This window comes from Xenopus tropicalis, chromosome 5 (assembly GCF_000004195.4).
Source record: "Xenopus tropicalis strain Nigerian chromosome 5, UCB_Xtro_10.0, whole genome shotgun sequence".
NCBI classification, from domain to species: domain Eukaryota; kingdom Metazoa; phylum Chordata; class Amphibia; order Anura; family Pipidae; genus Xenopus; species Xenopus tropicalis.
Genome location: NC_030681.2, coordinates 64,569,241 through 64,593,119, shown reverse-complemented (window position 1 = coordinate 64,593,119; position 23,879 = coordinate 64,569,241). Strand labels below are relative to the sequence as shown.

General features: G+C 38.0%; 1 protein-coding gene across 3 annotated transcripts in view; it reads left to right on the top strand.

Annotated features, from left to right (window-relative positions):
• phactr2 (phosphatase and actin regulator 2) overlaps nt 1-23,879 on the top strand; it is a 116,483-nt gene that overhangs the window by 38,561 nt on the left and 54,043 nt on the right. Inside the window, exon 1 of one of the 3 annotated variants that reach the window (XM_004914608.4) lies at nt 2,216-2,726. The exons of 1 other annotated variant lie outside the window; for it this stretch is intronic. In XM_004914608.4, coding sequence (XP_004914665.1) covers nt 2,681-2,726 — 46 coding nt within the window. In that variant the 5' untranslated portion in view covers nt 2,216-2,680. Of the gene's footprint in view, nt 1-2,215; nt 2,727-23,879 lie in introns of those variants that run through there. One more of the 3 variants, XM_002937220.5, reaches the window with a different exon arrangement.

Genomic DNA, 23,879 nt, shown 5'->3' with positions numbered 1-23,879 from the left:
CTTTACTAGCAAAGAGTGTAAAACTGGAAGATATAGAAATGGGCAGAACATGAACGATTTTCAAGTTTTTTTTACAAAAAAATATACTTGCTTAGAAAGCTATAATAAATATATACATTCCTTATATTTCAGGTAATTAATTATCCATGGGCACAATCTTAAAAATATGTCCCCTTTATAAAATATTATAATTTAAAATTGATAATTCCTCTTCTTTTTCTGCAAATATTTGAAGAAAGTTCCTTCCCCTCCAGAGACTGTCATCAGTCCATAATGAATATTGCTAGTAGTGATGCGCGGGTTGACAAAAAATGGTTTTTCACAGAGAAGGCACTAAAGTTGTGGGATACTCTGCGTGGGCGTTGTTGTGATGGCAGACTCTAATAATGCCTTAGAGGGGCTTAGATGATTTCTTGGACAAGCATAATACCCAAGGCTATAGTGATCTCAGAATCTTCAATTAGTTTAGTATAGGTATGTGTGTATATACATATATATGTACATGCAAGTGTATCAATGGGTCTGTATAGAAATGTTATACAAATGCACTGGGGGTCATTTGGAGTGTTTGAATTTGATGGACTTTAGTCTTTTCTTTTCAACCCAATGTATTTTGAAACAGAAACCAACAAGGTAATTAACATTATTTGAAACAGTTTTGCACATAACTGTCACTTATTACTTGTTGAAGGTTAAAGAATAAAATTGTCAAACATGCCTCTGCTATTGGCTCTCTTCATCCCTGGCAGGGGCAGTATTTCCCATTGTCTTTTTAATATTTGCTACAAACATTTTGTTTTAACATGTAGAGCTTTGAGCAAAAAAAACCCGGTAGCCACCCTGCATTCCTACTTGACCTGTTTTCCAAAAGAAAAGTTAGTTTAACCCACTCCCTTGTCTGCACTACTTTTTATTATATGCACATGACCCCCTAGTGTGGATAACATATAAAGGTACATTAGTTCCAATTCAGTGTTGTAAGTTACCATATTCCAACTACTCAAACAACCAATATAATTTTTCATAATAAAAAAATGAGCCCAAGGTGCATGATCATAACTTGATTCAAAGATATCCAATGTGCAATATGCTCAGTATACTGGAATAAAACTATTAAGTAAACAATTTACTCAGATACGTTGTAAATAATATTAAGTGATATTTGATTGACTGTAAACAACCAAAGGACCCTCTTTTTTCAGGTAAAAGGGTTGTCAATAGTTGCTTCATTCTGCTGCATTTTTAATTCTGGATGCGGTTTTTATTAAACCTAAGTTGTATAGGTCTTGTAGTCTGCTATACATAGCCCAAACTATATGGGCATTTAAGTACAATCCAGTTTTCAAGATAGTTGGGACAGGTTACCACTGTGTTAACATGTTAACTGTTCTCTTAACAACACTCTGTAAAGTTTTGGTAACTCAGGAGACCAATTGTTGTAGTTTTTAAAGTGAAATGTTCTTGCACCCAGACTCTTTTACTACAGAGCCATGCTGTTGTAATATGTGCAGAATGTGGTTTAGTATTGTCTTGCTGAAATAAGCAGGACTTTTCTAAAAAAAAGTAATCTGGATGGTAGCATGTTGCTCTAAAACCTGCATACAGAGGATTCTGGATAACAGGTCCCATACCTGTATATCATTCACCATTAATGGCGCCTCCCCAGATGTGTAAGAACAATACCCATGCTGTGTGCACTAATACACCCCCATCCCATTACAGATGCTAGATTTTGACTGTACACTGAACTTTTTACTATATGCTGAACTTTATACTGCATCTCCAAGATTGATGGGTCATTACTGAGCCTTTGATCATGGTACTGAAGTTTTGGCAAACAAAACACAGAAATCTGGGTAAGCTAGGTACCTTGAAGAACCTGTTTTGGATTAAAAGATTTCTTCAATGGAAAGAGCTAAATTCTCTCTTTTTGTATTTGAAAATGAGGTTGAAAAAAGAAACATGTGCATCGTTTAGCGCTTGTGGCCAACTGCTAGTTAAGCCAAAGGAAGGTGAAAGAAACCAACTGAAGCCATTTTTAATGTCTTAAATATTAATGAGGATTTGCTATTCTGTAGAATTAGACAATAAGGCTTTACACTTAGTAACAAAAGAGACAAGTAAATGTTATATTGTCTCGTCACCCACCTATGACACCTGGGACCACGACTAATGGAAAGCGGCCAATACTTTGTTACTGTGGGGGCGCCTACACACACGGACAATAGGCCTTATGGGCTTTCATCTAAACAACTGCAGCCTGCTTGAGAAGCGGAAGGAAAGAACTCAGTACATGCTACAGAGGGAGGGGGAGCTTACTCTACAGCACGGGACCAAAAAGCAACGAGAGAGAGAGAGAGAGAGAGACCAAAAGTTGCCGGCGTTGGGCTTGGTGAAGGAAGCCCAGCTAAGGGGCAGTCCAAGGAGGGAGACCGAGGTGGGAGTGTGTATGTGTGTGACCTGTGACCTACACCAATCTGCTTCAGGAATGACAGGCATTCAACTGGCTATGAACATAGGAGCCCTGGCTGCATCTGGCTGCAACTCTCGGGGAATAGGACAGCCCAACCCAGCGAAGAAATGAGACACAAGGAATTATTTGTGATGGAAAAGCAGGGTAGGGGCAGCCCGAGAGCCGCATGATTTTGCTGGACATAAGGCCCCTGTGGGAACCTGAGAAATGGGCCAGACCTCCGTCTCAACTTTGTCTGAGCGAGGGAGCAGCGGTGAGTAGGAGGCGTGCGGGCTGCCGAAGGCTCTGTATTTGCAATGTGGGTTTGTGTGACTGCTGGGCGCTATTGACTTTGGGAGTAAAACTCCCAAGCCTCAATGGAAGGACTTTTGTGCGGGAAAAGAATAGAACAGAAATATGTGCACACTATCCTAAACATTTTTACTTATGAGTATATGAGGTTTTATAGGTGTTCATACTTCACAGTAAATAGTTTGCCTGAGGTACTGCAAATACTATAAAGACATCTTTCTAGGAGTTGCTTTCCACATGTTTTTGTTGAGATAGTGTGTTGGTAAAGATGGATAATTCTTACACTTACATGTTTTGTGTACAATAAAGCGTATATAGGATGATTAATGTGTGTGTATATGAAGTATAATATATGTACACATTGTGATGACTACACATGCTTTAAGTGTTCTTCACACAGTGGCATTCCCTAGGGATCCCAGTGGAAAGAAGAAGCACATTTAAATTTAATTTAACTAGTTGGTTTTAGTGCTCTGAAACCACATTTATCTTATTAAGAATCTGAAAATGAGTTATACAGCAAAGTCTGTCGCATAAATGAGGCCTATGTTACATATATGTACAGTACAAAATTATACGTTTGCTCTGTATTTGTTGTCTTCACAGTAAAGTAATATGTACAATACACGCAATATTTGACAACAGGATTTTATAATCATGATAGGATGTAAGTGTTTATATTGTAAAAGTTATAGTATTTAGGTGTAAAACTTTTAAAGGTGGCCATACATGGTTAGATTGGCTTGTTTGGCAAGGTCGCCAAATGAGCAAACCTTTCCCCCCTGATATGCCCACCTTGGGTGGGCCAAAGAATTGCGTTACAATGAAGGGGATACAAAAAGTTGGGGCAAGGACTACATCAACGAGTCGATACAGTCCTCAATCAAACAGAAAAATCAAGCCTGCCTGAACGACATCTGGTCGATTTCTGGCCAGTTATTGATTGGGGAGGCCCCATACACAGGCAAATAAGCTGCTACATCAGTCAGAAGGACCCGAATCGGCAGCTTAAATGTACCAGTGTATGGCCACTTTTAGGCACCTTTCGTATGGCTTGTTTCTGGAAGTTAGCCCCCTGTCCCCCTAAAAAAGGAATAATATTATCTGCAAAGTATGTTCATGCATATACTAAAGTATATATCTGGAGGATAAAGCATTCATAGTGTATAGGTTTGGGACCTGCTATCCAAAATGCTCAGGGCCTGGGGATATCTGGATGAGGGTCTTTACATAATTTAGTATTATTACAGAGAAAAGGGAAATCATGTTTAAAAAATTTTATTGAATTGATTAAAATGAAGTGTGAGAGATCACTTCCTGTAATTTGGAGCTTTCTGGATAACTGGTTTCCAAATAACTAATCCCATACCTGGTCATCTGAAGCTTTGTCCTGAGCTGGTAGAAGGGTAGGAGTGCATATGTCACTTTAAAGGCAGCACCTAGTAGGACCTCCACAGTGGCTTAAAGGAGAAGGAAAGTCAAAATCTATTAAGCACACTATTAAATAATACTACTATTGCTGTGTAAAAACGCTATATTCCAGGCTTGCCTAATGAAAGATTTACAGAGATACACATAATAGAATTTACATACTTGTTTCAGTGAATGGCGCCGCCATCTTGTCCAGCGTGTCTGTATGGGCTGAAAAGCACAAGCCAGCCCCCCTCCGCTCCCCGCTCCTGCCACAAACCCTCTACCTCTCACAGCACCTGCCCCCCCGCTTCCCCCACCTGCTTGTCACAGAGTTCGGCGACGCGTCTCCATGGCAACCGGACGCTTCTGCCGTGTGCGCATGTGCCGCCTGCAGTAACAAGTCGCCAAGTCTTGAAGGAGCGTTGCATTATGGGAATCTTCTCTACCCAGCTCAGTGTTTTTTTTTCATGTTTGGCTTCTGATCTTCTGAATGGGTGAAATATGGGGAGACAATGTTTGCCATATGTTCAAATGTACAAATTACAAATAGAAATTTGTAATAGTGTTATGTTAAGGTTAGAGTACAGTGAACACATACATTTTTAAACTCTTAGAATGAATAGAATAATTTTAAATCCCTTCCCCACATCCTTAATTTTTTTTTTTTTTTTATATTTGCTAGTGTTTTGGTTGACCGCAAGTAAACATTTCATATTATAAACATTTTTCAGTAGGTATACTATCTGAATGTCCTAAAGGAGTTGTTTACCTTTGAGTTAACGTTTAGCATGGTGTAGACTAATATTTTATATATATATATAATTTGCAATTGGTTTTAATTCTTTATTTTTTGTGTGTGTTTGTGTATTTATTTATTTCTCCAGTTTGGAATTGTAGTAGTTATATGGTTGCTAGGGCCCAAAACACCTTAGCAACCAAGGAGTGATTTGAATGAGAGACTGATATATCAGTAGGAGAGGGCCTAAACAGAAAGATAAGATATAAAAAGTAGCAATAATAATACAATTGTAGCCTTACAGAGCAATAGTTTTTGATTGTTGGGGTCAGTGACCCCCATTTGAAAGCTGGAAAGAGTTTGAAGAAGGCAAATATTTTAAAAACTATAAAAAAAATAAATAAAAATAATGAAGACCAGTTGAAATGTTGCTTAAAACTGGCCTTTCTATAACATGCTAACATTTATTTTAAAGGTAAACCTTTAATATGTACAGTATTGTCAAATAAGAACCGGCAAGCTGAACGGGTTTATACATTTCCATCATTCACTTTGTCATATTGTATTTCATTGTTCATCAGTCATATAGGCCATTGTTTTCTGCTTGTAATAGTAGGTAATGGCATAACAGTTTAATAGGTTCAAATCCATGTAAGTCCTAACACAGGGTTATAGTATAGTAAGTGATATGTATAACCCATGTGCTCCCCATGACAAAAACTGCTAATTTTTGTTGGCATTTTCGTGTAAAATAAATTCACTATCTAGGTTTAATTGCGTATGTGACTAACAGACATCATCCTTCTTTGACATTTGTATGTAATAAATATTAGATGGGTGTCATGGGCTAAAATGTAGAGTAATCTGTGTTTATTTAAATGCTGAACTATACAATGAATACAATGAGAACATGCCCAGTGCCTCTGTAAATGTAAATCTAAACAAGTCACGCTGATATTGCATATATAAATATATTTGGCTTCCCCTGGTTGGACTTAGCTACTTTAGTTTTTGGGTGAAGTGCTATTAATGGGAAATGAAGGTTAGCCTATAGATCTTTGTAGATTGTAAGCTTTTTTGGGCAGGACTCTCTTCACCTCTTGTATCGGTTATTGGTTGCTTTATATGTTACTCTGTATGTCCAATGTATGAAACCCACTTATTGTACAGCGCTGCGGAATATGTTGGCACTTTTATAAATAAATTTTAATAATAATCATCAATGTAGATATCACTGTAAGACTATTGATTCCCTGCACTAGAAATTATAATAATGCGTTGAAATGTCCAACTGAATGATGCACAGTCCTGGCTGATTGCGATTTTTGTACACCACATTTTTGTTTAGGGTCTAGTAGCATTGGTTGGTAGGTGTTTCTGTTGACAATTGGCTGTTAAGGAGGTCACTTAAATGTGGAACTTAATAATGAAAATTTTAAATCTTTGTGTGATGCTGGCCCTATATTGCCAATTCGCCTTTAAAATGCTTCTCATTCTTAAAGGAACAGTAACACCAAAAAATGAAAGTGTTTTAAAGTAATTGAAATAGTACTGGGCGGTATACCTTTTAATACCGAATACCGGTGTTTTTTTTAAAAATTATATTTATTTTGCAAATACCCCAATACCGGTGTATCAGAACCCGGGAGTTGAAGCTAAGGAGCCGGAAGGCGGAAGTACTTGGGGCTGGGGCTTTGATGGAGCGCGGGAGAGGAATTTGATCGCCGGCAGCGCTTCACCCATTACCATAGCAACTGTCGGGCAGCTGCGGGCGGGGCACAGAGGCATGAAGCGTGTGCTTACATAACCCGGGAATTGGCTGGCAGCTGTGTGAGGCATTACTGCTGAGACCGGCGCAATGAATAGGAAGAAAGGGGACAAGAGCTTTGAGAGCCCCCGACATTACAAATTATAAGTATCCTTCTTTATGGCCCTCTTATTGTGCCTATCAGTATGTGCTGTCATGTATTACTTATTTATTTGTGTAATACTTTCCAGACATACCTGGGGGGGCATCTGAGTCTCACCCTCTCCTTATAAATCTCCCTCTAGCAGTGACCTGTGCCTCCCCGTGTGTCTGTACCTGTGCCCCCCCGTGTGTCTGTACCTGTGCTGCCCAAGATCATGCATGGAAAAAAAAATACCGTCAAATACCGTGACACCGATATAATTTTGAAAAATACCGTGATATAAATTTTTGGTCATACCGCCCAGCTCTAAATTGAAATATAATGTACTGTGGCCCTGCACTGGTAAAACTGGGGTGTTTGCTTCAGGAACACTACTATAGTTTATATAAATAAGCTGCTGTGTAGCCATGGGGGCAGCCATTCAAGCTGGAAAAAAGGAGAAAAGGCACAGGTTACATAGCAGATAAGACACAGTTGTATTCTACAGGGCTTATCTGTTAGCTGCTATATAACCTGTGCCTTTTCTTCTTTTGAATGGCTGCCCCCATGGCTACACACCAGGGTTTATATAAACTTTAGTAATGTTTCTGAAGCAAACACAAAACTTTTACCAGTGCAGGGCAGCAGTACATTATAGTTTAATTTCTTTGAAATATATACATTTTTTGGTGTTACTTTTCCTTTAAATTGTACCCCAAATTACCATGCTCATTGTTTTAGGCTTTCCTTGTCCTTTACATTCACTTTGCTTGAAAACTGACCTGTAGAGCTGTCATTATTTTTATTGTAAAATACTCTGATTTGAGAGAGTTCAGTACTTGGTTTCCTCCAGTTATTTCAGTTTTAGCTCTGTAGCAATACCACTGTATGGATTTGCTGTAAAATGACTATGAAAGGAATGTTGAAATGTGCATTCTATGATAACTTCTTGTACTTGTGACCTGAATGCATATATACATGTCTCTCTGTGTGTGTTTGTTTTTTTTCTCAGTGTAGCTTGTTTTAAAATAAAAGCCACTGTTACTTGATATACTGTATTTTAGGATACTAGAAATCACCTTGGAGTTCCATAAACTTTTAAAGCCCTTAATCTTCAGTCTGGTCATGGAACACCATGGTGACTTCCGCTACACCTATGTTTTACAATAAAGGGTACATCATTTTATATGTTGGTACTTAAAAACCAGAGATTTTGGTAAATAAATTATATATGCAAAATTTTGAGATATTTAGAACTGCAACAATCTTTTTGGCAAAAGATTCGGCCAAATACTGAACCAGTTCTGAATCCTAATTTGCATGTGCAAAGGAAGGGTTAAAGAGAACCATGTGTGAAGCGCGTGGTGAAACATTTTCATCTTCCCTGTTTATGTGACAAAAAGTCACATGATTTCAAGGGTTTGGTTCGGCCAGAGGCATGAATTCGTCTGAATCCCAAAGATAAAGGACAAATCTTGCCCGAATCCTGGATTTGGTGTATTTCTAGAGGTTATATATTCTCAATTCAACTTCTCACCTTTTCTTCTCTACCTTTCAACACCATTGAAAAGTTTAAGGTTGATGGTGCATACCATTTTCAGGCAGTGAAGAAACCAGGAAACCACCTGCCTCTTCTTAAATGTAACATTATACACCTTGGTTACATGGAGGCAGCAGAAATTTTTCTGGGGCACTTCTCACAGATTGAAATACAAAAAAATACAATGAATAAAATGTTGTGCACCATCAGCTACATCTTAGCAAAATGTGCTTCCTCCAGTGAAAGTAAGGACAGTCTCTCTCTGATTTTTTTCTTTTTACCTTGGCAGAAACTGCTAAAAATACTGGGGTTGTGGCTTTTTTGGGAGCAGCATCATAATATAAAACAGACTGATCGCATGCGTATCCTAAAGCAAATAACTAATAAAGAAGAAAGCATAATTTCTACCTCTGTGCTTGATATATTTGCAAAAGTATAGGCATGTGGGCCATATGTGTGGTATGGACTTCCTTTTGGTGCTCAATCAGTAAATGCAACCTCCGAAACTTTCCACTAGTAGATTTCAATACATTTCCTGTCCTAACACAGATTGTGACATTGACATATAGCAGATATTTTTCTGTGAGCACTACTGACAAACATTCCAGCAAATATAGGGCAGCACGTTAACTTAACTAGGTATTTGGTATTTTTTTGGTGTTATATTGAAAGGAAGGAAGCAGTTTTCTGGCACTAAACAATATTAGGTTAATACCTATGAGCCTTGTTAGTAAATTCCAGAAAATGTGAGTGCAGTACTTAACTTACATTTTCTGATATTGTATCTCCTGAACCTGACGGGTAATAATTTTTAAATTTATACAATTAACAACATTAAAAAAAGTAAAAAAAAAAATAAAAGATTCATAATTATCTTTAAAACATAGCTTGCAACTCTGTATGTAACACAATTATAAGTTAATGGTATGGAATCTGTTATCCAGAGACCAATTATCAAGAAAGCTTTGAATTACAGGAAGGCCATCTCCAATAGACTTCATTTTAATCAAATGAAGAGACCAAGTGCACATGCTCAGTTAGTAAGACTATGAGGAAGCTTCTTGCTGATTGGCTCAGATCACATTCCTAAGGGGGGGGGAGTGAGTTCTTAGCATTCTTGAGGGAGGGGGGAGTAGGAAAGAGCAGAGAACAGAAAGCTGTGTGTCTCTGGCACAGGAATTACAGACACAACTAAACACACAGTGCAGCGTTTCTGTGAGGGCTTATGGCTGTATTTACATAGACCTTTCTGATAAAGCTTACTTAGTTTTTGCCTTTCTTTCTCCTTTAAGACTAATAAAAGGATTATTTGGGTCATAAAATGCAGAAACCATAGAAGAAACATAGACATTTGTCTGAAGTTAGAACCAATATTAAACAAAATAATCTATTAACTGTGCCAATGTTCCCTTACATCACATAAAACTAAGTGAAACTGATTACGCAGGGCCTGCATTGCCTTATATTTATGGTTAATTCAAAAAATGCTTCTGTCTTTTTGGTCATTTAATTTTTTATTTATTTTTATAGGCCAGCATTTTGCACAGAACTTTATGGACATAATTCCCTTACATACAAGCTTACAATCTAGTCCATACATACTTCAGGCCATATTAGTAAGGTGCAGACTAGTGAGAACTGCGGGTCTTTCACAGGTCCCCAAACCTCACCATCTGCTTACCCCTCCCAAGACCTTACTATGAACCGCTTCCACCTCTAGACGGCAATATTTGTAGACTCGCTCCTGTTTGCCCCACCCCTCGGGTCACAATCTGAGATGGACGGGTCAGGTTGCAGGTTTATTAATACTGAATGTTTGGCGGGTAGGACTGAGTGCGAATAAGGAGCAGAAGGGGTTTGGTTGGGTGTAGGTCAACTTTTTGTCAACCCACAAATCACTAGTCTGTGTCATCAAGAGGCAGTTATACTCCCTTTATGAGTGCATGTTTTGCTTTTAAAATGTTGTTTTAAAAGTTAATTAGGTTCCCCCCATTTTTCACAGTACCATCTTATTAAACCTGGTTACTGATGATCCAAAATTAGTTGCTGGCATTTCTCACCTCTAGCAGTGGTATTCCCAACTGAAGTCAATTTCTGAAGCTTTGGTACAAACTACTTGGAAAATACTTGTGTAAAGCTCAAAAGAAACAAGCAAGTATTTTATCAAAGTGTAATGGTTCAGAGATACCACGCCCCCCCCAAAAACTGGATTCTGCCTAAACAATTAATTAAATATATTTGACTTGCAACCCATTTGAATATTGCAAAGTAGCTTTTGAAAAAAAAACAGTCAGAAAAAGAAACTCTTATTGTGGCCTAGCTAGAGAGAGCAAAGTTTGGAACATATTAATCCTGTATTTTGTACAGTACACTATGCTGACACTTCTGTGGCTTGTTAAAAGACATGTAAAGCTTACATTTGCCTACAATGTACATCAGTTGAGCAGGTCTCCCCCACCCAAATGGCGTTATCTGGACTGCGTATATGCTAGCACCATCACATTTTCCTAAAACAAATAGCAGCTTTTACCTGGTGGACATTTTTCCTCTAATACATAATCAGACATTTAAATCTGAAAACAGCATATACACACACACACACCCTTATTCAGCATACATTTCATCAAGAATACAGGCTCACACAGGAATAACTGTCTTTGATAAAAGTTCTGCTTTGTTTGAGCACTGTAATAGTAAAGCTGAGCTCAGGAGAAAAAAATTGAAGCAGACATCTAGAGCAGAGTTTCTGTGGGAACCAGCATTGCCATATCTTCACTGGCTGCTAGACTGGGGGGCGTGTTTAGTAATCTGAGTTTAGAACAACTGAGCATGCACACAAGCCAACAGCCAAAGTAAATTCCTGAGGGAGGGGGCCGAGTGGGTTACAGAAGAAGAAAGAAAACTAAGTGATTAAGGGGATGTTGCAGCCTTACTATTAAGCACAACCAGTGTGGCAGGTATTGAAAGATTTCAAAGAGGCTGTTCACTGATTAAATTTTTGTGTGTGAGGTTTACATGTCCTTTAAGTGAATCAGTGCTTTATTTTTACTTGTGTTTTGGTGTAATTGTGCCCTAGCAGACATATCTATGCTGACATACTTTGCTGAAGCAGGTATCGGTCAATTTATATTAAATATATATGCCAAATTTTTTTAAATCAAAAGAGCGCACTATTACTGGAGTGCATCTAAAGCCTCTTGCCTGACATCTATGTGCTGAGAGAGAGAGACCTTGTACTGTCTGGAGAGAATCTGGAGTCTTTGATACTCGAACCAGGAATTGCAGCTTTTTTCTGGTTGAAAAAGTGAAAAATGTATAATTTACCACCTTCTTACTTTATTAAAGGGAAAAATACCCCAATGTTTAAAATCAGCATAGTGTAAAAAAAAAAGTTCTACCTCCTGCTGTCAGTACCTCCATCCTTCATTGTTGCGCTATATGACAAAAATTGAACTGTGTTTAATAGGATGCTGTATTTGGTATCCTTTCTGCAGACAAACCATGAAGAACTCGGCTGCCCATTTTGTATGAACTCTGCTCCCTCTTTTTAAATGAACACCATTTGTAGTATTTTGGTTTATTTTTAAAATATTTTTTTTTCTGAGACTATAAGAGATAAGATTGTTTGAAACACTTCAAGCCTCCTGAGAAATGTTGCTTAATTGTTTTATTTTGTGTTTGCAAGCTATTTATATTGACCACTTTCAGGCTATAAATAACTGGAGCTGCATTCTCGATGTATTGTATTCATGCACTGTGAAATAGTAAATGTTAATTGGTCACCACTTAACATGGTAATAAAACATCTATTGATGTTTGTCTTGTCTTATTTTTTTATTGACATAGTTAGTATCACTCCAGATTTCATTTAAAGCTAATGCAGTTCTCAGGCATGAATCTTACTCTAAGGGCTCGTTCAGATGCGCGGTTTGCCCTGTGTTCCCTTTTTACTGCATTCTACCACAGGGGAATGCAGGGCGAAACACAGCCCTTACTTCCATATCTTGATGTACTAATACAGACGCATGTAAGCACCGAAAGCAGGTGGAATGCAGCATGTTGTTCCACCTGCATTCTGCGCTTACATGCGCCCTTCTAAGTACAGCGAGAAAGGGAAGGAAGGGCTGCGTCTGTTCCTGTGTTCCATTGCACACATTTTCATTACTTAGCAGGTGTTCAAAATATTTATTTTCCTTTATGGGAAATGCTTTCAGAGTACTTTAAGACTCTGTATATGTGTAAAAGAAGTTTTTGTTCAAGCGCAGGGGCATATTCTCCGCAAGCGTTTTTTGGCTTGCCGAGAATACGCTAAGTGTTGCATTAGCCTAATAGTGCATACTCCACCTCAAGTGGAGGGGTGGGCAGTCAGTTAGGATCTCAAGCATGATACAGGGCTTGTACAGAGAGGTGTTTCGAATTGTGTTCCCCTAATCTATTCTTTCTTACAGGGCTGTACTGACACAGGAGCATGCAAATGCAGAACACAGTTGCAGTGCATCATGTTGCGTTCCACCAGCGTTTGGCAGTTATATGAACCTGTGTCAGTACAGCATCAGGATGAGGTCGCCAAACGAGCAGATGTTTCCACCGATATGCCTTCCTAAGGTGGGCAGTATCAGAGTAATTCAATCATTTGGCCCTCGGGCCAACAATTGAATAACAGTGATGGGAATAGGACTACATCAGTAAGCCAATGCAATTTCTGATCTGGTGGAAAAATCAATCCTGCCATAAAATTGTCCAGATATCAGTCGGGGGCGCCCATACACAAGCAAATAAGTTGCTGAACTGGCAGATTAAATCTGTACATCTGTACACCTTATCAGGGAAATTAACAGGATTTTGGACATGACCTATGCAACAGAAGATGCGGCTTTAAATCTTGCAGTTTGTCTTAGTCTGAAATATTGAGTGGAATAAATACATTTTGCTACAATTTAAATAATTCCAACAAAAAACACACTAGATGATATGTTTTGTTTAGGAAGGCAGGCAGATTGTATATGAATGGGAGCTATTATGCGGAATATTTAGGTTTTCAAGATAAGGGGTGTTTCTTTTAATTGGGATACCATTAAAGAAACATTTAAACATTAAAAAAAACTCTAACAGGATTTCTTGCTACTAACATAGATTTTACTAGCTTAGTTATTATCAAGTAGAACGCTCTGTTATTACAGAGAAAAAGGAAATAAAGAGTTACAAAATAGGAATTGCTTGCTTAAAATGGACTGTACAAACGGCAAATTTGTCAACTTTGTGGGTAATGGGTTTTCAGATATTAGACGGATATGTGTACCTATATGTACTTTTTAAGTAGTCATGGGTGCGTAAAGGGAAATTGCTCAGTTTTCTTTTTAAAGTTATTCCATATATAATGAATATTTTCATTACTTTAACTTTATTCAAAAACATTACTAGCTGTGTGCATATACCATTTTAATATCATGATATTTTATCACAAATGCAGTAAAGTACCATTCAGTGGATATTACTTTGGGTCTTCAGGTATTGCACTGTTCCAAGGCCTATTACACTGTCATGAAAAATGAATTGTCTTGCTGAGGTGCCCCAGCTGAAGTTGTGACTAACAGTGAGTACTTCCTGTCTCACAGAGCTTGCTGTTCCCAGTGGTCCAGGAGGGAGGGGTGAAGGAAGTGTTGGAATCACACTGATAAGGGCCAAAACCTTTGTTTTCATGGACGTTTTCTGCCAGAATCCATAAATATTTTGATTAAGGAAACTGATATTTTACCTGCTTTCTGTGTTTAAATTCAATAAGCCAATAATATGACAGTGCACAGAGGGTATTTTTCTAGGCCTGATAATGGAATTTGGATCAGTTCTTATGGGACAATTTTCTGTCATTATTCCAAAAATAGTCATGTTAACTTTTTTCCCCCAAACTCAAATATATTGGTTAGGTGATTGCAGGTATGCAGCACATATTCTATATTAAGGTACAGGTATGGGATCCCTTATCCGGAAACCCATTATCCAGAAAGTTCAGAATTAAGGAAAAGCCATCTCCTATAGACTACATTATAAGCAAATCATTTTAATTTTATAAAATGATTTCCTTTTTCTCTGTAATAATAAAACAGTCCAATTCTTATTTGAGGCAAAACAAGCTGATTGGGTTTTTTCAATATTTAAATTATTTTTAGCATACTTAAGTAATGGAGATCCAAATTACGGAAAGATCTCTTATCCGGAAAGCATCAGGTCCCAAGCATTCTTAATAACAGGTCCCATACCTGTACAGAAAATGTTCACAGTGGTGGAAAATGTTCACAGTTTCAGAAAATGTCCACAGCAGCTGGAAGCCTGTTTATAAAGGGTTTAAAGTTCAGCACAAGGTGGGACATTTTTGTTGTGACCAAAAGAACAAGGGATAAATAATGTTCTGCTAATGTACCAGATTCAACATGAAGAACAGTAAAGAAAACTTACAGGTAGTCTTCAGTTTTCCTGATAGACTAAAATAGTTTTAATTAAATACAAGTTTTACTTACAGAAATTAGTCTAGCCCAGTGTCTGCACAGCGAGACTCTGTCTGTACAGGTGGATACTTGTCAGTTATGAACTAGATAGATTTCCAAATACTTTTTTACTGTGTTAGTTTGCTTGTTTTTGGATTAAACGGATTTGCTTCTCTTTGTTTTGTTTTCTTACTTATTTGAAGTAGTTTCACAGGAAGGAGCAATGGCCAAACACATGACTTTTTTGCCAAACATCTGTTTCCGCTGGAATTATTCACCTCTGTCTGTAACAGCAAGCTGGAAGTAACCAGAGGAAATCAAACCCTCCCAAATCTGAGCCAGCCAAGTTAACTAATTAAAGGCATTGTTAAATAAAAAGTTAAGCCATACGGTAAGGCCAAGCACATGCACTTTTGTTACTCTTAGGTTGTTTGCACAGCACACAGAGAACTGTACAGCCAACAGAAAGTATCCCACAAACCCTTGGCAACCTCTCATTGACTAGAATGTAAATTTCTGAGAAAGCAATGATGGCATTTCCTATTTAACACAGTACCCGATTTTGTTGCCCTCCCCTAGTCTCCCGTCATCCATTTCTCTGATTTTTAAGTATTCTGCCGATTTTCTTCTTTTGCGGGTGTACACGCCCTTTAATTACTCAGTGACGTGATATGAAAATATGGAAATGTGTGCACATGTGCAGGAAGCATTCAGTGGCTTCAGAAAGCAAAATGTGCATGCTTATGACTTCACTTCCATTGGCACCTTACATTCGGTTTCCGTGTCACGTTTTCAGCTGTGCCTCAGTTACCACTAAAAGAAAGTTGACACCTCTGTATGCATACCATAAAGTTATAGGACCTTGGACTCCAAGCAGTGCAATTATGCATTTTTTAGAGTGCTTTACAGTGCCAAACACCAGATAACATGTTTTTGATTATTAATGCATTTTGAATTACAGGGTTTGCTTTTTTTATGTTATTATTGGGAGCAAGAAGTGCTTGTACAGGTATGGGATTCCCTATCCGGAAACCCATTATCCAGAAAGCTCTGAATTACGGAAAGCCTGTCTCCCATAGACTTCATTTTAATCAAATAATTCAAAATTTTAAAACTGATTTCCTGTTTCTCTGTAGTAATATAACAGTGCCTTGTAATTGATCCCAACTAAGATATAAATAATCCTTTTTGGATGCAGAACAATCCTATTGGGTTTAATTAATGGTTTAATGATTTTTTTAGTAGACTTAAGGTATGGCGATCCAAATTACGGTAAGACCCCTTATACAGAATACTCCTGCTCCCGAGCATTCTGGATAACGGGTCCTATACCTGTACTGGGTACATCTGTCCCGGTGTAGTTGCCAAGTAAATAGTAACCAGTGAGATTATATACCAAACCTTAGAATGTGCTATTACAAGTGAAATTATATAAACCTGGGCAGAATCCGCTAAACATTTCTAAATTATGAGGCAGGGGTACAATGAGGGTGTGACTGCAAAACTCAAACAGTAACAAGAGATTCTCAGCATTCAAGTACATCGATATAATGACATGAAGACATGTTTTGTTTATTAAGCCCTCTCCTTTAAAAAATAGGCATTGTTTGTCCTTATATTGCAATGTATTGATGACAATCTGACATTCATGGTCTGGACAGCCCTACACTCATTTTTATCGGATTCATTAAGAATACTTGGTATGACTTAATATAGGCATCTCTAGAGGGACTAAATTTAACCAACAACCAGCACAACTTTTTCTTTTTGCTATAGTGTGGATCCTTGTAGCTTCTGCATTCCAACATCTTTCATGTGATTCTAGTGGTGCCAATAAAAAGGGCAGTCCTTTTGGAGTTTTAAAATTTGACAAGCAAGTTGCAGGTAAAACGTAATCCCTGTAGAAATGCCTTTATGGTTTATACTGTGTGTCAGTTCAATAAGGATATGTAGTCAGAAATACCAAGCTCTAGTTTAGCAGGTATAGAGCCAAAAAATGAAATCTGTAATCTACATTATTGTCTCTATGAGGCGATGAGTAGGTGATTCTTTCAGGGCAATGCAAGGTTTTTATGCTCTGTAGTCAAATAGGCCAAAGTACTTTCCTTTCTACTGATGATTTTGTCTTATTGTGTGCAATTAGGGGCCCTGCCAGTGCTGCTTTGAGTAATTTTGTTTCCTTCTCATTTACCCCTTTCTTTGGCTTTCCTTTGGCTGATGACACACAAGGAGATTAATCTAGCAGTGTCCACTAATCTTGAATACCTTCCTACTGGTGAGGATACAAATCGGCGGTAGGAAAACATATTTTACCGCCTTTCCTACCTTGTGAGGCAACTTCGGAAAGACAAAGCGACACATGTGTTTTTCTACCAGAGATTTACATTTTTGCTAGAGGGAAAGCATTCAAGGAGATTGGTCGCCACCGATAGAGGAGATTAATCTCGGGGTGACTAATCTTGTCTGTCATCATCCTAAAGCTACTGGTAAATCATCAAAGCTTACTGATTTGCCAAGTTGTCGATGTCTTAAATACTAATTTGTGAGCTCCAGGACAAAAAACTTAAGGCAATAAAAATAACAAATATTTTAAAAAGACTATTGTTTACACATTAACATATAGAGCAACATCTTGGAGATACTTTGCAGAAAGATTGGTCAGCTGGCTACCAATGCATGTAAATAAAACTGCTCAACAAAACAACCAATATCTTTAGTATGAGGGTCTGTTTTGATCATTCCTTGAACATACACAACCCAAAAGTTTAACAAAACCTTACAGCAAATACCTTTACAGTGAAAATGTTTTACGTGACCTTGTTCACACTGTTTTTGCAGTCACCTATAATTGTGATGCATTTCAGTTGGTGCATTTTGTTGATATTATGTTGATATTAAGTTGAGTTCAACACATTTTACACCCAGTTTTGTCTGTTTTTAAAACATGTATTAGTCCCCTGTCAATTTTAATTTTCTTGAAACATTCTACGTTTTCCCACATTTTATGATTTTTGCACAGTCCATATCAATTCTATGGACTGTAAGTATTCCAGTTGTACATTTTTATGCATTTTACATGGTTTTTATTTTTACGGTAGCCTAGAAAATTTAAGAGCAGGGTTTTGTCTGCATGTGTACAACCAGCTTTACCAAAATGAACTATGTGAGACTTAACAGAAATTTGCACAACACTGTATTTATTATATTTCAAAAGTGTAAATTATGAAAAGGATAGGTTAGCTTTTCTGATATGCCAAATAATACATGTATGAACAGTTTCCACAAAAAGCTATATTTAAGATAGAACCACCTAAATGTAATTGTATCAGTAGCACCTGTCATAGGATCTTTGTTCTCCTGCAGGTCTGGAGAGGGGTCAGGTGGGGGATGAAAGAAAGCCGACGAGAGAGCGGGATTATGAAATTTTGGGGGCTGGTGGAGCTATAATGCAGCAGTATGAGATTGGCTGGTCACCTCATCAGTCAGGGAAAAGTACTGTCTGGTTTTCAAAGCTTTGAACTAGTAAAGACCTTATTGTCTGGTTCAAAACCAAGTGGCAACCCTACTGTCACATGCACCATAGCTTAATATTAATGCTGTTATTATTTTACACTGTATTCCAGTTCATTGTCATTCCCTTTCCCTTTTGACACTGTTTGGTGTATTAAAGTTGTTTTACTACACAGAAGATGCTATTGAATGTAATAAAGTGAGAATCATTTAACAACTATTGCATTCCCAGCTTGATTTAACCTAATCTTTTGTGTGTTCAGTGAGCTAGTATGCTAGTATACTAATATAATGCAGGCATGTGGCACATTTAATCTTGTTTCCACATTCTACATAACTTAAGGTGCCCATACACCTTAAGATGTCGGCAAGCATAGGTGGGGGATATCGGGGGGGATATCGGGAGAATCCAGGCTAATTAGATCATTTGGCCCTGCAATGGCAGACAGTATGCTTTGTCACCCAAGGGAAATTGCTTCTCCTGCATGTAGCAAAATTCATGAAAATACTCTTTTGGTAATAGTTGATGTAACTGTGGGAAATATGTAAGACAAAATTTTCCCGCAAATCTTTATTTTTTTTTTATATTTAAAATTTATATTTTGTGTACTAGCAGTTGTAAAGCTGTGTTAAGGTAATATGGCTAAATGTTTGATCAGTTTCTTTAGAATTAATGAAAAAAAGATCTGCTCTGTTGAGCATTTTGTATGCTTGGTACACATTATTTGACAGAGCTGTGAAAAATGTTGGCACTTTATAAATACTTGTTAATAATGATTATCAATACCACTTTCTGTTTCCCGGAATAGCCATTTAGCTTTACAGCTCTTTTTGATTTTATTACAGGGTTTTTATAATATTGTTTTGGCTGTTTGCTGCTGGTCCAAATAAGCTTGAAGCATTTATTAGTCAACCTGCTAATGTCTTATTAGTTGCTATGGCTTACTACACCTGGGCAGATGTAGTGTTTTTTATTACATATGGGGGATAGTGTTTTTGGCACACATAATTTTATAAATAGGGGGAATGGAAGCATTTAGATAAAGAATTTTACCTGCAAGGGAAGCTCTGTTCTCTTTTCTAAATATAGCGGGAGGGATATTTTGTGTTGCCTAGAATCTGTATGCTTGGTTGCTCTTGGGCTGCATCCCCAAAGTGCACCAGCAGTACGGTATATCATGTTTTAGACCATCTCTGCGCATATTATAAGCACGGTTTAAAGATGCTGCTGGGATTGTAAAAATAATTTTGCTAAATAGACAAATGCGTTCTTTTGCATCTGATGTAAACAATGCCTTTTTAACATACTAACATCTTCTAATATGCTTAGGAGTAATGTTGTTTAAGTTGCAAAGCGAGTACCAGTTCAGCCTGTAATGACCAAAACACCAGTAGGATCTGCTGGTCAAATGTCTGTGGTATGATTACTAGACGTGTCGCAGACCTGTCATTACCCCAATGTCTTAATTTTCCTCATTCTGTTTCTTTTATCTCTTGTAATTATGCAAGTACACTATTTGGTTGAAATAAATACTTTTTTATTAATTTACAATATTGGAATTTAATAGCTTTGCAAGGTTCTTATCACACTACAAGAAAGGCAAGGCTTTCAATAACTGATATGCCTTTGCTTGTTTAACACTTGGTGCAAAGTACAAATTTAACATTTACAATGCCAACCTGGCCGAATCTTCTGAGCCTCTCTGTTCCAGTAATGCTAGACTAGACTAGAGTCCGTTTCTTTAACAGGTTGATATGCTGCTGAAAAGTAGAGCTAGAAATTCTTTTTAATGAACAACCACATTCTTTACATTCTCATATGCAGCATTCAGACTAAAACAATTTCCTCCCCCCTTAGGAAGGATTAAGGAGTTCAGCAACAGGCTTTCTTGTAACCATTAATCCTTCCTAGAAAAATATGTATTCTGTTATAATATCTGTATGCTAGTCACAGAACATTGACTTTTTATTACTTTATGATTCTCCTATCTATTGATTACGCTGTGCATACTTGCCACACTAACTCTGCAGGGGTGCAAATTAAATGGCTATTTTTGTTTACTAGAAAAACTTCTCTGCTGTGCAAGACTTAAAGGAGAAAGAAAGCCAAAGTCACTTGGGGGTGCCGAATTGTTAGGCACCCCCAAGTGACATAAATCGCTTACCTTGTACCCCGGCTGGTGCCCCTGTTAAGAGAGAACGGCATCTGCTCGGGGTAGCTGTGAGCGCTGAACTTGAACAAGCTGAACTTTAACAAGAAAGTCAGCTTTTCAGGGAATTCGCTGCAGAGGAAGGAAGCGCTCGCTAATGGTACCCCGGGCTGGTGCTGTGCGGTGCCTTTCCTTCTCCTTTAATTGGAAAAGTTGCTAGAGATTTAGAAATGCAGCTGTTCTGATGTTTTTATACAGAATCAGATAATGTTTGTCAAATAGGTCTTTTGTAATTGGCCTCATCAAATGTATACTGCCTTTAGGGATGCACCGAATCCAGGATTCGGGCAGGATTCGGCCTTTTCCGACAGGGTTCAGATTCGGCCGAATCCATGGTCCTGGCCGAACCGAATCCTAATTAGCATATGCTAATTAGGATTTGAAGGGTTAAATTTCACAGCGTGAACACGGAAGTGGAAATTTAACCATTCCAGCAACCAGCATATGCTAATTAGGATTCAGATTCAGTTCGGTATTCGGCCGAATCCCTTACAATGGATTCAGGGGTTCAGCCAAACCCACAAAAACTGGGTTCGGTGCATCCCTAATTGCCTTAAAATCTGAGGTTAGTGACTTTGAAGTAAAAGCTAGGAGCAGGGTTGCCACTTGTCCAGTTTGAACCAGACAAGCCTGGTTTTCCTTTAAGCTGTCAGCTTCAAATATAACTGCCTGTTGTAATTGAAGAGTTGAGGAAAGCATATAAAAACTTTGGAAGGAACACCATTTTTAAGAGATTGATTCTACCAGGTAGAGAGAGGGGTAACTGTGCCCAAATAGCAATTTTACTGGACAGTTTTCTAACTATCGGGGTCAGGTTTGCTTTATCAAATTTTTATAGTCCCTGTTAATAATAAGCACCAGATATTTAACCCTTTCACTGCCAGCCGTGAACAAAGTGGAACTTCTACTGCCAGACAGTTTTTGAACATTTTGCACTGTTTCACTTTTCCTCAGGGGGACTTTTAGTTTACCCAGGAAAACTATATATCGTTTTTTTTCAGGACAACCTAAGTTTCATAATATGGTGGAATTTCTTAAAAATCGCTTCAAAGCTTCCTGTCTATAGTATCTTATCGCCTACAAGTCATAAAGTAACCAGATAAAACACCCTAAATATGAACGCCAGGGGTCCACTGAATAGTTTGCTGCCCAATATGTATAGGTTTACCTAAGTATGTGGCATGTAGGGGCCCCAATGTGAACATACCACCAGAGGTCTACTGAACAGTTTGATGCCCTATATGCATAGATTTACCAAACTATGCGGAGTACAGGGGCACCCAAATAAAAATAGTGCATATGAATTTTCACATATGACGCTCCGGCTCGTGCAGTTTTTGCACCCGGTATGTGTATTATGTGCCATAAGACCCCCTAACAGTAAGGAGACCCTAGAAAACCATACATTTTCTGAAAGTACACATTCTGACAAAACAAAAATTAGTAAATACATCTTTCTACTGCAAACTACCAAACTACAAAGCTATGCTAAACAGAATGGTTTTTATGACATTTCTGAAAATCGTCACAAAGCTTGCATTTTACCTCATTTTGTACCCCCACAATTTGTAACGTATCAACATAAAACACTCTAAATATGAACACTAGGGGTCTACTGAACAGTTTGATGCCCTATATGCATAGATTTACCAAACTATGCGGAGTAGAGGGGCACCCAAATGAAAATAGTGCATATGAATTTTCACGAATGACGCTCCGGCTCGTGCTGTTTTTGCACCCGGTATGTGTATTATGTGCCATAAGACCCCCTAACAGTACGGAGACCCTAGAAAACCATACATTTTCTGAAAGTAGACATTCTGACAAAACAAAAATGGGTAAATACATCTTTCTACTGCAAACTACCAAACTACAAAGCTATGCTAAACAGAATGGTTTTTATAACATTTTTGAAAATTGTTACAAAGCTTGCATTTTGCCCCATTATGTAGCCCACATTTCATAACGTACCAACATAAAACACCCTAAATATGAATGCCAGGGGTCTACTGAACAGTTTAATGCCCAATATGCATAGATTTACCAAACTATGTGGGGTACAGAGGAAGCCAAATTGAAATACAGCAGACAAAATGTCCATGTGCAAGACAAGTAACAAAGAACAATATAAAATGCAATAAAATCGCTAAAATCCCCCCAAAAAAACCTAAAATCATTTTTTTTCCCCTAGTGATATCTGCAGTCAGAATCACAGTTTGAGTATTCTGGCTCGGGCAAATTAGTTTTACAGACAAAGTCAAGCGAACAACAACTATGCATAATTGAAAATGCAATAAAATGGCTAAAAATGCACCAAAATCACAGAAAATGTACTAAAAACACCAAAATAATACACAAAAGGTATTGCGCAGTGCGGTTAGCGAATACGCTATCTGCAATGGCAATAAAACATTTTTTTCAGCAAGAATAAAAATGATGCAATAAAAAAAAAAATTTACATAAGTGTGTAAGTGAGTGTGTACACATGACAAAATGTGTTTTGAGTGCAAGTAAGTGTGAGTGCTCAAAGGTATATACAATATCCAAATCCTCAGCGCTCAAAATAAAGTTCCAGTGAAGTGCTGTAATGGCTGTGATGCTGCTGCTCCTCTTACGAAAATAACCCCTTTGACTGGGTCTGAAACGTGTCCAGAAAAGTGTGAAGGGAGCGCATATATAAAATGAAACAAAACTAATAGTGTAATAACGTTTTAAACCTTTGTTCAACTAACAAAGCCAATCACCGTATTGTGAATAATAAATATTAATATATCCACCACTGTGTGCAGTAACTCTAAAGGCTCACCGGAAGGCGATGTAATCTCCCGCTCTAGAGCTTGATTACATTGCCTTCCGGTGAGCCTTTAGAGTTACTGCACACAGTGGTGGATATATTAATATTTATTATTCACAATACGGTGATTGGCTTTGTTAGTTGAACAAAGGTTTAAAACGTTATTACACTATTAGTTGTTTTGTTTCATTTTATATATGCGCTCCCTTCACACTTTTCTGGATAAGTGTGAGTGCTGTAAGTGCTTTGAATGTGTGAAACCCCCCAACCCCCCCCAAAATGTATGTTTGTGTGTAAGTGTGAGTATAAGTGTGTATTAGTGTAATATGTGTGTGTATGTAGCACTTACCTGGGGTCAAAGGAGCTGAAGATCGCAGGAGGGAGACAGGAGATGCAGGACAGCAGCTGCAGTGGTGAGTAGCCGGCACAGGAAGCGGGGGGGGGGAGAGGGGGAGCGCAGGAAGGGAGGGAGAGAGCAGAAAAAGTCGGGCACGTAGAATCTACGTGCCTGACTTTTTCTATGGGGCCCCTGAGCGATCGC